Consider the following 15,156-nt stretch of genomic DNA (forward strand, 5'->3'; position numbering starts at 1 on the left):
CAGCCTATCCTCACAGGGGAGGTGTTCCAACTGTCCGTGGTTCATCTTCGTGGCCCTCCTCTGGACCCACTCCAACAGCTAAACATCCTTCTTGTGTTGGGGGGAAGAGTATAGGGAAGAGTTACCATGGATGATAACAAAATTATATATATATACACACACACCTCCTAACACCCCAATACTAATTATTTATGTCCTCTCCTTCAAATTACTGGCTTCCTCTTTTTGTCCTTTGTGTCATCCCTTGCTTCTCCTCTTTATTGGTGCTAGCAACTGCTGCTGTTGACTTCCTTTACACATACACAAGTAAGTTATCATCTTCTGCCACAGAAAGCACACACTGAAGGCTCTTTGGGAGAGTAGCAGTACAACAACTAAGTATTTTTGTTGGCTGTCTGGAAATTGCTTGTCTTGACTGTCCCTGCAGCTGGTTTTGAAGTATAGTTTCTTACCTTTTGGGCAAGATGGTGACATCTTCCTGCAGTTTTGTATAACTTGTGAATTTGTGTTGAAATAAGAAACTAGTGGTATCTTGTAGCATTTTTATTACAGATAAATATGGTACCCTATTACCATGTTGAAAAGATATAATATCCTTTAAGACTTAGCATGGACATTCAGCAAATTGAGCCTCTGTAATATTTAAATATGTTTCATAAAGCTGAGCTTGTTGCCTTTTCCTCTTCCAAAGGGGGCTGCTCTCATCTCCAAGAGTAGCCAGAGGAAGAGCTGTGGCAATGATGGCAAAAGAGGGGCTCAAGTGGCAGCTGGCTGACATTGTTCCTGCAATGGAAATCCCCATAAAGCTGATAGTTCAGAAAAAGCACGTCCAAATGGCTGCTCTTGTCCTGCAGAGAGGCTTGCGCATGGGAATGTGGTGTTTCTGTGAGTTTTTCCAGTTGCACTTGATGCCTTCTTTTCTGTAATAGCTGGGCTTATACTTGGTTTTTGGTCCTTCTTCCACATGCTGAATATCTACATCCCACTACCGTTTCCAAGCTCCCCCTCCAGTTGCACCATCAACTTGCTTTTCCCTGAATTTCTCCCCAAAGCTCTTCACAGCCACGAAGCTCCAAGTGCTGCTAGCTATTTTCTTTAATTATTCTAGTCTGTGCATCTTCCCCGGTCCCATCCCTCCCCTGTACTCCATGGGACCCCTCTCAGGGCAGTGGCTTGTCTCCCCAGACCTCAAATGTGGAGTCACTGAAGGGACAGCCCAGCTGAGCTTGCTGTCCTGCTCAGGCAAGGCGCAGAGCAGGAGGGCTAAGCAGGCTGCAGCTTTGCGCAGCTCCTAGGACAACACAACCTGAAGCCTTTTATCCAACTTAGTTCAAAGGAAGCTTTACAACTATCAATGATACATTTTGAAGCTAAGTGATGAAGGGCAGACAGCATTTTTCCTCTCTCAAATTCAGGGGTGGGGGAGTTCAGTTTTCCTCTTCTTTGAAAAGCTAAACAGACTCCTCTTATCTAGTGCATTTGCTACCTACCTGCTCTGAGAACCGCTTGCTGCTCTCCTCGAGCAGTGTGAGGTTGAACGGTTTCTGGGTTGGGATTACTCACAAGAGATTCAGATTAGCAGAAGTGATTAATGTTCACACAATTTGGCCTGTGTTATCGGGTGTGCTTTTCCTATATGTCAGGCAGATGGCTATAGCACTTAGATGCCAAAAGAGTTTTTATTGTTCCCCCGCTCTTTGTCAACCCAAACTTTGCAGATCCAAGGTGTGGCCGAGTCACTGATGGGTGTGGAGGAGAGGGAGTTGCTGACTCCCCTTTCACTGTCAGTTGTGCAACCTGCTGCTGGCAGGGAAGCTGGGCAGCACCGGCACCCCTTGTGCCAGCGTTGAGCCCAGCCATATGATCCTATGTGAATAGAAGTATCCTTTTTCCCCAGATCATTATTGTTTGCGGTGCTTCTAAAACGGAGATTTGTACATGGGGATGCAAGGCTTACGTCTAGTTTTGAGGGAAACAATGTGGGTTGAAATACTGCCTTTATGTTTAATTTCTCTGAATACTTGTGATTATTTTAAGTGACCTTGTTTTGTGTGTTTAGTTCACAATTTAAAGTTCAGAGAGTATCTTGAAAAAAACCTGTGGAAAATCCTGTGGAAACTGAGCTAGAATATTGTTTTTTAAAGTTCTGACTGGATTTGTGTTTTAACCAATGTGGTTGTAATTGTTCTGGTAAAGCGCTGGCCACTTGCTCATGCTCAAAAATCACACCACTAGAAAGTTTTCAGTATGTAGTTAATGTTCTTTGCCAAACACTAGTGTTTCTAGCTGTCTGAAATTTTGCGCAGTGGGTGTGTTAGTAATATTGGAATTTATGTGGTAGTTTTCAAAAGCAATAGCTAAAGTGCAGTTATTAATCACCCTAAAAACTGTCCTCTGGACAATAGAAACCTGCTTTTAAAAACTCAGTTTAAAAGGAAAAAAATGTTGTGAGACTTGTTCTGCCTTTAATCCATTAAAGTTTGAGGCTGGTGACAGTTTTCCAAAATCCCACTGGCTGTTGGCCAAGTTGGGATCAACATAAACTTCACTGAAACAATCAAGAACTTGATTGTTTTAAGATTAAATTTTCTTCTTATCCCTTAGTCTAAAGTTGCAGACAGCTCTGTGAGTGTCTGAACAAACAAAGATCAGGGAGGAAGAGAAAGAGAAACAAGACAATCAGAAAGCAGTGGCTGATGTCTTTGCTTCAGTTTGTGAATCTCTCTTGCTAGGCTTTTCTTCACCAATAAGTAGGAATTGTGCCAAAAACTAGTATTCACATACAAGTTTGACAAGAAAGGAATGTAACTCTTCATTATATTTTTGGAAGTCAGGCTATGTGACAGTTAATTGTGCTTCTAATGGAAAATAGCAGTACTTTTGCTGCACAAGATTTAACCCTAAGATCATTGGAACTTCCTGTAAGATAGAACAGAATTCAACTGACTAGTAACATGCTAAAGATGATTATTCAATTTTTTATGGTGCCTTGGGAGAGTCTAAATAATTTTGTCCTGTAAAGAGACGTTTAAACGACTCTTTGACTTGAGATTTCATCTTGAAAGTATTGTTAGAAAATTGTTGTGCTATTGAGCAGCCGCCAGATGGTAGTCTTACAGAGACAATAGAAAACATGTACCAGGTTTTTAGCTGTAAGCTAAAATCAGGGGAAAGCCAGTAGTGATAACAAGATTCTATTTGTATAGGTTGTTGCATATATTTGAAAAAAAACACAAGCTGTCATATCCCAGATACAAACTGCATAGGTTTTCCTGACAACAAACACTTTTTGTGTGTGTGTGTCAGCATAAGGCCAAAATATATAGGCAGAGAGGCTATTCTTCTTGCTTTTCAAGTAGAAGGGTACCACATCATCTGGAATTGGTGTATGTTTGTTAGTGTGGATGCTTTTTTGTTAAAGTGGCAGAATTGTTATCATAGTTCTGTTGCTTAGTAAACTAATGAAAGAGGAAGCACCAACTTTCTTCAGGTTCCAGAAAGAGGGACTCACCTATATTTCATCAGGTGACACTGACCAACTTACCTGTTCTGGTTGCATCATGTTGCCTTAGATGCAATAGGAAAGCTTGAACTTCAGGATACAGACTATCAAAGAACCATCACTTGAACTCATGATAAACCAGGGGAGAAAAGTTGAGTGTGTTCAGAAACATCAAAGACTTCTTTGGATGTATCTGTCTTTGCCTGCTGCCAGAATTGAGTTACCAGCAGAGTTGAGCTGCTCCAGCTCAGCAATCTTTCATTGCCTTCTTTCCTGAGGTTTTGAGACTCAGTGCTGTAACTTGCACGGTAATGAACTGAACTAAATAAAAGTTTTGTAAATGCATAATAGGAAAAAAAAGTCAGAATATACTGCTCTGAGAATATACACATTTTTCAGCTACTTGCTTCCAGTTTGTAATTACTTCCCCTGTCCCATTTCTGTCTATGAAAAAGTACTTCAGGCAGCCAAAGTGGTCTAGAGAGCTTCACAGGACCTGATCTAGACTTCATGAAAGAAATAAAAGAACTTGCAAAGGGATTTATTGAGACCACAGAGAAAACCATGGCTTTAGAAAAGCTATGGGAAGAAAATTCAAAGTTCTCAGGTAAGCTGTGATCTTTCTAATAATGAATTGCTTTGTCTATCAATGCTAACCATCAAACAACGTAATACTGTTATCTTAAAAATAAAATGAACAAACTAAAATTTTAGCTGATCTGAAAAAATACACTTTTATGATTACCATTACTGTGGCCATCATAAAATTATCAGAAAAAAAGTTAGCTTTCTAAAACTCTCCTTGTTTTCCTCCTTGATAGTTAACAAAATACAGTGAGGGGGAAGGTTTTAAGGTAAGGATTAGTAATCTGAGTACATGGTTACTTGGTCTAACATGCATTCAGAAGTAACTTATTGGGATTCAAGTTGTTCTCCCCAGGTTTTTCTGTTGTACTAGAGAGTATAGGGATGGAAAACCTCAGTCTCTCACACCTGGTGACCTTTAGGCAAGCAAGTCAGTCTCACACTAAAAGAGTGAGACTGGAAACACCAAGTTCTGATGCTCCCACTCTGTTCCCACCCATACTGTGCAGCGTTGCTGCTGTAGCAGGTGGGCATTTAAGACTTACTGCTGCCCTGCCTTGCTGAGTTTTCAAGCAGAAAGATTTAGGCAAAAAAGTAATTTTTATGCCTGGCTGGCTGGGAGCTATTACGTTCATCTAGTGTTGATGTGATGATTTCGCCTTATTGAAATGTGAATGGTAAGTGATTTATTTTAAATTTGTTTTGTGATAATAGTAAAAGTATTGGAAACCACAGAAAAACAAGTGAATTGCTGTCTTTCTAGGGAATTGGTTGTTTCATATGCCTTTACTCCTGTAGAAATGCCCTTTGTGTACTGCTTGCTATTGCTTTTAAAATTGATTCTTCTGAAGATAATAATGCCTCTCTGTAAAGGAAAATATTTTATTTTACAGGGCTTCATAACATCACCACTTTTCTTACTGTAAGTATTTTTACAGTCTATTTCCAAATTACAGTTCTGGATTTTGAGGCATCTTTATTATTATGGTTAGAAATTTGTATCCTGTCAAGTTTTTAGTAAACTGTTTTTGAAAAAAATTGGTATACTGTTGAAGGAAAAAAATGTTTTGTAAATTTGATAAAGGTTCAGTCATTTCTAGATTAATGATTTAAACCAGTCTAGGTAGTTAGTAGCTAAAATCCACAGCTATTTGAAGGCTAATTTTTCATTAGGAGTAATTTAAAAGTACATCTCCCAGACCTTGTGTAGTTGTATAAAATCATATTACATAATGTCTTGCAAGGAACTCTTATCCTAATGTGTACTTATTATTAAAACCAACCAAACCAAAAGAAAACCCCAAAACTTAAAAAAGAACTGCGGTGAGATTGAAAAAATGGGGGCCCTACTTGGGTGGTATTACAGATTTTTGATCTAGTAAGCATTGCACGCAGACTCAAGTGGGGTGAAGGAAGACAGATTTGCAAGACGCAGCATAATACCTTCCAGAACCTCTCTGGCTGTTTATGGGAAATGACTTTGGTCTTTGTGCTGCCCCTAATGTATTAGTCTTTCACCCTTGCAATCTCAACACAAAGAGGAAGGCTGAATAGGCACAGTAGTGGATCTCCATTACTGTCAATTTTGTACCTTTCACAGATCACTGGTATCACTTTAAAAGTATTTTAAAATGCATTTTCTCCATATTTGGTTGATTGTAACTGCTACTTCAGTGAAACCTGGATTTCTGGTTTAGACCTTGAAATTAGATGGCATTTTTATAGTAACATTTTTAAATTGCTCATGAGACACTTGGTTGAAAAGAACTGTAGCAATATGAAATTTCATTCCTCGAATGGAATATAAAACAGAAAAAAATGCATTTATCAACATTAAGAAAACATTTAGTTGAAAGTGGCCTATCATTATCAGTAACAGAACTTGTATACACAAGCTTCTTTTTGTATAAACCATGCTCCTATTACCATTATCCAAAAGAGCCCTAGTGAAACATTTAGAAAAACAAAGACTGCATAATAAACAAATATGATAGATTCTGCATTTTGCAATAGCATCTGATAGTGTAGTCCTAGAAAAGAAGTGGTTTTACCCCAGTCTATCTTTAAAGAGCCGTTCTTATCAATTATTATTTGACACCCCCACACACCCTCCAAGGAGCTGTGAGGCAAGGATGGCATGTCCCTGGCAGTCCCCTGGTCTTTATACCCTACACTTAGAGATTCATTGCAGGGCTAAAGAGCTCCCTGTGTTTGAGATCTCAAAGATAAACCTTTTCTTTGGGGGAGAGTTACACTTCTGAGCAGAAAGAGATTTCTTACGTTTTCTCCCAGCTCCATTTTCCATCACAGCAGAGAAAGACATTAGAAACAAAGCTGCCATTAAGTTTAAAGTACCACCAAAATGATGTGGTGAATTACCAAAGCTAGAAGTATCTTTCCACCTGGAAAAAATATTTTAAATGGTTTAAAATCCAAGAGGGCAGGAGTAGGGGAAGTAACAGGCACCTGCTATTTTTTTTCTGTTAATGGAAATGTTGCATGTAAATATGTTTTCTTCACATGAAGATGGATTTGAATGAAGTGGAGGAAATGATCTCTAGAGCGGAAAACCTGTACAAGCAACCATATCTCTGGAACCTTCTGCATTCACTCCCTCATCTTGAATCAAACGGCTTTTATACAGAAGATGGGTTAGCTGCCTTAGCACAGTTTCTTAATGTTATTCAAAAGTAAGTACTTTTATATTCTTGGAAGTGTTCCGTTTTAACATCTTACCTGCAATTCTTGAACTTCTCACTGACTACTTAATAAAATAAGCACCCGTATCAGTGTAAAAAGGCTGAAATTTTCCTTCTGCTTTTATAGAGGTGTAGTTTTCACCCATTCTGATTCTTTCATAACTGTATTTTTTATCTCTATCCAGCTGAGCAGAGATTCCCTCGGAGTCTCTAACAAATAGCTTCCTCTTAGCAATGGCTGAAATTAGCCCATTACCTAATATGGCTTTGAACTTTGTAATGGGCTTTGAGGCTCTTTCAAAGACAGAATATTTACATATTAATTTAAGAAAATCCTCATTTAGATTCTAATCAACTTTATATGTATGTAGCACTTGGTTAATATCGGGAAAATTATTCCATATTAGTTCTCAAGCTTCTCGCTGTCAAAGTAGCTTTGGCTGTTCTCTTGCAAGAAATGAAGCAGTAAGGAAAAACCCTCAGAGACTATATTCTGAATATGAAAGTTTTCTGCCTTAGGTAAAGGACAGTTGGATTCAGAGGAAGACATGGTATCAAAAGCACAGAATAAGAGAAGTATCTACAGGAATTGTTAGCAAAAAGGAAGTGTATTTGCCAGATGAGGTAGTTCATTGTAATAGTTAGGCAGGTAATTGTTATGTAGTCAATTAACATATTTATAAGGCTAAAAGAGGCCAATAAACCTGTCTGCCTCCGCAAGACTTTTTCTTCACCTGTGTCATGGTTTAACCCCAGCTGGCAATAAGCACCACACACCACACAGTCCCTCACTCATTGCTCACTGGTGGGATGGGGGAGAAAACTGGAAGAGTAAAAGTGAGAAAACTCAGGGGTTGAGATAAAGACAGTTTAATAGATAATGCAAAAGCCAGGCACACAAGCAAAGCAAAACAAGGAATTCATTCACTGCTTCCCATTAGCAGGCAGGTGTTCAACCATCTCCAGGAAAGCAGGGCTCCGTCACGCATAATGGTTACTTGGGAATACAAATGGCATCACTCCAGATGTCCACCCCCTCCCTTCCTCCTTCTTCTCCCAGCTCTATATGCTGAGCATGATACCATATGGTATGGAATCTCCCTTTGGTCAGTTGAGGTCAGCTGTACCAGCTGTGTCTCCTCCCAGCTTCTTGTGCACCCCCCCAAGAAGGCAGAGAAGCAGAAGAGGACTTGACTCTGTAAGCACTGCTCAGCAATAACAAGAACACCCCGGTATTATCAACACCCTTTCCATCACAAATCCAAAACATAGCTCCCTCCTAGCTACGATAAAGAAAACTAACTCTATCTCAGCCAAAACCAGCACAATCTATTAAACTGTTTTTATCTTGATCCATAAATCTCGCCTTCCTTTTCTTTTCCTTCTGTCCCATGGGAGAAGGGAGTGAGTGAACAGCTGTGGAGGTGCTTGGCTGCCAGGTGGGGTCAATCCACAAGTGATTAATAAGAGGAGACTAAAATGTTAACATTTGGGTTTTGTTCTTTTTAAGACTTTGGTGCCCTTCAGTGACCAAATTTGCCATAATTAATGCTATTTGGAAAGCATACCACAAAAACCAATGTTCACTTCTTGACTAGCTTTGTATTACTAATATACATTTCTAGAGGTCCTAGCCCAGGCAGAATTTAGTCAGCAGAAATGATCTTGAATTTACAACTTCTTCCTCTTCCTGGGCTGCCCTATCTTTGCTATATCTCTTTGAGGTACTTAACAGAGACTTTTCACACCTACTTGGTAAATTTACATAATGTTGGCTTTTTGATTTTTTTTTTTTTTCTTCTCTCACATGTGTTGGAAACTGCTGATCCACTCTAACAAAACTGGATTCTTATTTTCCTAATAACAAAGGAATACTCTGTAGGAAATAACTGGTAAATTTAATGTCAGCTTTAAGTAGTAAATTACAGCTACATTAACAAAGGAGGTTGTTTCACAGGTAAGGTGACTGAGACTGGGACTTGTAAAAAATTCAATAGATACATTTTAATCAATGCATTCTTTGATGTGCTTTGTTTAATTTGCTGTGAGAATAAGCGTTCTGTTGCTTTAAATTTTCTTTTTTCTCTGTGTATTGAGTGGAAGTAAAATATAAGTGTTCTGTGTCCATCCTGCCTTGTTGTGAGGATACAGGGAGAGTGCTTGTCGTGGTTTTGCTCTCACTTTTCACTCTTTTTCACTCATCCTTTTTTTTTTAAGAGGACATTGGTCCTCTTAGGAGACATTTCCTTAATGAAATTTGAGTGGAACTCTAACTATAAAATAGCAATTTTTTAATGAAAAGTCTAATTTGACAAAACATCAGTTTTTCAAAAATAATGAAAGTATTTTAATATTAAATTGCTTGAAGTTCATAGTTTTCCACCAAGCCCTTTTGGTTTTTCTGGGTGTCTAGAGACCTTGATTTTTGTTTTATTTTTAACTTTCAGTACTTTAACATTATTGAAGGATTTAGCTATGATACCATTGGAACAAAGTTTCTATGAAGTGGTGAAAACAGCGCTGAATTTAACTGCTGCATCAGTACAGGACAGGAGCTTAAAAGGTAAAGAATTTGCTTCAGATTTTTTTTGAAGTACCTTTTAACGGAATGCGTGCTGGGGAATATGTGATAGCAATAACCGGCTGAGCTTCTGCTAAATTCCTGATGTAAAAGGTCTAAGAATTGAACTGTATTGCTGTAGTGCTGTTTCTTTATTGATCTGTTTTTTAAATACTAGTAACTAAATTTCATCAGACTGGCAACTATTTGGTAAACAAAGCACATTGGTCTAATATATCGTGTTTAGAATGATCTTTCAGTGGTGGATTTTGGTGAGAGACTAAATCACTACAAAAGATAATTTTCTTCCATTTGATAGAAAGATAGCCTCTTGCTTTGGAAATGTATGGTAAGCATTATGGCTGTTTTCCTTCAAGTGACATTCTTCTATTGTCATAAATTCTAGTCTCAGTGCAAGAGCTACGTTTCCTCCTCTGCTGCTTAGGTATGGGAAATGAGTTTAACTGGGGAAGGTGGGCTGGCCCCAGGACAGCTCAAGGAAAGGTCAGGAACAAGTTTCATTGTCAAACTGTCTGGTGACACACAATTATATTCTGCATGCAGTTGTCTGTCTGCTCTGCATAGAAGGTCAGTCTAAGAATTATATGTGAGCTGATTCCCACTTCATTTGTCCAAACCAAGACTGAAGTGACACAAAGGTAATATGCTGTAGCCCTTGCACAGAGAATGAGCTTGAATTCCCTGGGTCTTCTCGTATTATCCTGGTGCTCTCCCTCTCAAGAATTATTCATAACCAGCCCATACACACACAATTGCATGACTACATGCAGAATTTGACACACAGTTCAGAATGGCACCCAGCGGGGTCTGCTGGCAAGCACTGTGCAGGGGATCTCACCATATCAACTGTTGGAATAAAATCAGATTAAGTGACCTTTCCATCCTACTTTGCAATAATGGATTTTATCCTAGTGAAAGTGGTGTTCAGGTGCACACTTTTTTTTGCTTCCCAAAAAGCTGGAAACATTGTACTTGGATTTCATTAAGTATGAATCAACCAGAAGTAGCATGAATAGAAAGCAGGAATTATGTAAACAGGTTTCCTTTCTTTCAGGTTTTCAGTATAATCTTTCTCTTGGGGATGTTTTGTGGAATCCCCATGGTGTGAGAGCAGATCTTGAATCCAGGTTTGGTTTTGATGATCTTCATGTTGAGAAGCTGCTTAGTTATACAGCACAATTAACAAAGGTAAATAACTTGAAAATTTCAGTGTCCCTCTCTTTCATCTTCATTTTTATTTGCACCCTGAAGGGATTTTTCATGCCTTACAGAAATTATAGTTGTATCTTAGATTTGTGAAGCACCTACAAGACTGCTAAATATCCTGGCTGTGTTCCCCTCAAAATAAATGTATTTAGCTCCAGCTGTAATTTCTGTACATGAAGATACTGATAGATCTAGTTGTGTACATTAATGAATTTATGCTTCTCTGATGTCATCACTGAGTATGGCAAAGTCCTGAGTTTATTATTCAATCCTGTAGAGAATTCTGGGGTTTGTTCTGATAAGCTTTTTAAAAAAATCCTAGATTTGAAGCTGCCTGGGTTGGTTTCGCAGGTAACATTTTTCATCTGGTTTGCCGGACCAGGAATACCTGTCTCTTCTGTGACTAAATTCAGGCACATCAGGAGTCCTTTCTTCTCAGTTCTGCAGTCTTGATATGAATATACTTGACTGATCTGTTGTTTCAGTGGGTCTATTCAAATATACCAGTGATGTGTCAAATTTTGAAGGAAATCTTTTTTCTCAGAGCGGACTTTCTAAACTTTCTTCTAGACCAAAGTGTTCTGTTCTGATAGTCTGGTTTGAACAGCAGAAAACTTGAAATATGTTTTGAATTTCTGCTAAAGTCCACAGGTTTTTTTTTGATAGAACATGTTACCATTTATATGAAATCTGTTTGTTCTTTGCCAGGTACAGTCTAGAATTATACTCCAAAAGAGCTCAATATAAAAACAGATGATTTATTTAAAGGGATAAATTATAAAAAACTTGGACTTTTGAATGGTCTTTTAATGAAATATCAGTGATGACCGGTTTGTCAGCTGAACTGAATTCAACTGCAGCCTTGTAGCTATGGTTGGCTGTGTAACCCCAGGCAACTCGATAACTATTTAATCTAATATCTTGATATTGTGTGCTTGTGTTAGGGCATTGAAGACCCTTAAAAAATATGGAGGGAAATATGGAAGTCTGGACAATATCTGTTCTTAGCACTGCAATTCTGTATCTAATGCCACAGCTTGTTAGGTATCAAAACATCTGCAAAACTTGTAATGAATTTTCTAGTCACAATTGAAAGGAGTTAGAATGTAAAGAATCTCAGAAAGACATTAATAGGGAGAATTAAAGTGTGATAAATTATTTTTGTATGCTTTAATAATATTTATATGATTGGGAATAATAAACCTTTCAACACAGAATTTAGAAGTCCGTCTACAAGGAAAAAATTCTGGCCCCTTGGCACACTGCTGAATCCCACCAGCTTCAATTTAAAACTAGTCTACTGCATGTATCCATTGGTTGAGGGGTATCATTGTACTGAATGCTTGTTACATCAGTAATTTTTATATTTGTGAAGTCACTTCACAATATACTTATTCTAGTGCAAAATTCTAGTGTAGATGTACTATATCATTGTCAAGTTAGTTCAGCAGCAGCCTGCAAATGACTGTAGAAGTAGCAACACTGGTGTAGCTACACAGTGAAAATTCCTTGCATATACATGTCTCCCTGTTCTGCCTGCTGTATGAGTACCCTAATGGGGTCACTGGTATTTTGTACAACACTCTGCATGTGGAGTACTTTGAAGTGCGTGCCCCAGAATATGAGGCTGGATTAAATGATCTTTGTTCTCACTGAAGAAGGCTATATGATATTCTATTCATTTTTTTCACCAGATAGGTAAGCTGATAGCAGAGGTAGCACTCATCAGCTCTCATGAGATGCTCATCAATTTATTATGTCCCTGCCAGATTCCCACAGGAGAGACACTGGAGCAGTTTGTGTGCTCTGCTCTCTCCAGTGTGCCAGAAGATGAAACAAACAAAGAAAACAATGAAGATGGCTGTATTTCTGCATGGCATGAAGCCAAACTGTATCTTGTTCATGCTGTCAGCAAGCTCAGACTCTATGCACAGGTACACTTTAATAAGTTAATAGACTAAATTCCTAATTTTTGCATGTAGGCTGTCAACAGTAACTCACTTAAAAGATCTGAGTTAGGTATTAAATGTTGCTGTCATGAACTTTTTTCATCTTGCTAATAAGACAAAGTAATCCTTATAAAGAATCACTGCAGTGGAATTATTATCTATCATCATGTGTCCACTTAATCAGATTTTCTCATTAACTTAAATACCAGCTTGAAATCTAATAGGCAATATAGTGAAATATACTATGCTGCAGAGGACTGACAGAAGGAGACCCATTTACTGTCCCACTTGAGGACAAAACTGAAAGCAGACTACAGGCCTCTGCTTGATATGGTATATAATTCATATACTTTTAAATTCCCCTCCACTATCTCTGGCAATTGTAGTTGAAGCATATTGAAGGGATTAGAGTAAATCTCCAGTATTGCATCTTAAAACTCTGCTCTGGCAGAACAGCTAGGCATGCAGTCTCTGTGACAACATATGTGTAGTTCTGTGGAGAAAAAGATAAACCATTCAGATGTTTCCTGAGGAAAACACCTAGCTGCCCTAACGCTGGTGGTTTTTTTCCCACTGAACTATATCTTTTTTTTCTGTAAAACTATATCAGCTGTGTATTGAGCTGGTCTGGAGATGGTTGCAGTATTGTCTAAAGACAGGATGTATAGCTTATTGTGTATTTCCTCAAAAGTATAGCCTTTGATTTCTCTCTTGATAAAGGTTTCACTGATGTATGATGACTTGAAGTAATAATTTAATGTGATTGCCAAAACTAATGCAGTAATTCCTATTGTAGCTGTAGGAAAATCCGGTAATAATTTCAGCCATGATTTTAAAATTGTTTGCAAGAGCTGACATCCTTATAATGGCAACTTGATGTACTGTAAGCTGCTGACCCCTGGGAATTCACTTGGTAAACAGGACATCTCTTATAGTAAAAATCTGTTATAACCACTTGGCAGTAAAAAAACATAATGGTGGAGGAAAGGAGAGCAGTTAGTGGCTTTGGCCAGGCCTTGGCATGCCTTATTCTAGGCTACACAATGGGAGCATGCAGGCTACTTCTCCATCTCTTTGTGTAATGGGACACCAAAAATGTTGAGGCTGCTGCCTTCCATCATGTTAGTAGTGTAGGCAGAAGTCCTGTAAGGGAAAGCAAGCCTGGATAATTGACTACGGAGGTCTGCTTTTGGTTGGTTTCAGTCTCAGGCCACATTTTTACCATTCCTGGGTAAGGACAGCACAGCATAGGATGCTGTGGTAGCATTAGTTCTTTGTATGATGTAGCATGTTGTATTGCCAACTTGCAGTACAGTACAAACTGTACTGCATATCAACCTTTGTGAAGCCAATCATTGCAGAGTCTAGATACATTGTTAGGGAGAAATTTTACTGTCATTGTTACTTGTTAAGACATGCAAATTCTGTGTCTTGTCTAAATAAGAAGGCTTTTATTCTTTAACAAGGTGTGTTCTGTTTTGCGTTCAATCTGCTAGGTATTTGAGCAATGGCTCAGCAGCAGCTTCTCTCAGAAAATCCTCTTGGAACTTGAAGGAATCATAGCTGATTTAGCGTCTCAGTTTCTAGATGATAGGGAAGCCAGGAAACTTTTTTCAGAGATAAATATCCTGATCCAGCAGTGGAATGAGAATTCAGATGACTACTTTTCAGAAGGATATACTGCATCTCATGATCTGTAAGTTATACTTATCTTTCTGCAGCTTGTCTTATAAAGTTCAGATCAACTTGAATTTTTATCTTCACATTACATTTAATTGATTTCTGGTATTTTTGGTCTTTTTATTTTTTGTTCTACAATTCAAGCCTCATATACAATCAAATAATTGTGCTGATGCATACACATTCTGAAAAATAAATTAAATCTGTGATTCAGAGTATACCTATTTACAAATTCATCAGAGAACCTGAGTACATGATCTGGACTCGTAGGAATCAGCAGCTGTGTGTAATTAAGCATTTTGAACTAGGACTTGAATTCTTTCTTTTTGCAAACAGTCTGAATTCCCACAAATAGTTATCAGTAATGGTTTTCATGGACCTATGCTATAGGATCAGGCTACTCATGTACAGCAAGTCCAGTGCATCTGAAATGTTTTGGTTTTTTGTTGTAGCAGTCATTCTCATGTAAGTTTGTGCAGGAGATCTTGAAACAGAAGCCTACTATGGAGAACAGATTTATGATGTAATGCTATGTGTTTGTATATATGTAGTTTTCAGTCTTATCTGGGCACTCTTAGCCTAAGATTTCTTTTAATGTTTTTGAACTTTCAAGTTCCCCATTTGGCTTATCACTTAATGCAAATATAAGCACTTTATATGAAGATATGGCTATAAGCCCTGTTAAGTTCAGAATAATAAGTTACTCAGAATTATTTGTTTGGTAAAGGAGTCCAAATCTTCGATACAGTAGAGTTATTCTTTTAGCAGTTGGTCACTAATCTAGTAGAAATCTATTTCGATGCAACTTTGGAAATGCCTTCAATTCCCATTTCAGGATAAGTGGAACTTGAAGCTTGTAGAGATTGACTGTGCTTTAATTTCAGGTATTCTGATCCACAACATATGTTTTAAAACAAAATCAAGACAGTTGTTCTGGGAAATTTATGCAAAATG

General features: G+C 38.1%; 1 protein-coding gene across 1 annotated transcript in view; it reads left to right on the forward strand.

The window, feature by feature from the left end:
- Positions 1–6,613: 6,613 nt before the first annotated feature.
- Positions 6,614–15,156, forward strand: part of ABCA13 (ATP-binding cassette, sub-family A (ABC1), member 13) — a gene marked incomplete at its 3' end in the record, with an annotated part of 61,681 nt that continues 53,138 nt past the window's right edge. Inside the window, 5 exon segments of the mRNA XM_010075845.1 lie at positions 6,614–6,777; positions 9,234–9,349; positions 10,422–10,555; positions 12,343–12,507; positions 14,019–14,218. Of these exon segments, the coding sequence (XP_010074147.1) occupies positions 6,614–6,777; positions 9,234–9,349; positions 10,422–10,555; positions 12,343–12,507; positions 14,019–14,218 (779 nt within the window).

The sequence above is a fragment of the Pterocles gutturalis genome, unplaced genomic scaffold, assembly GCF_000699245.1.
Source record: "Pterocles gutturalis isolate BGI_N339 unplaced genomic scaffold, ASM69924v1 scaffold1758, whole genome shotgun sequence".
NCBI lineage: Eukaryota > Metazoa > Chordata > Aves > Pterocliformes > Pteroclidae > Pterocles > Pterocles gutturalis.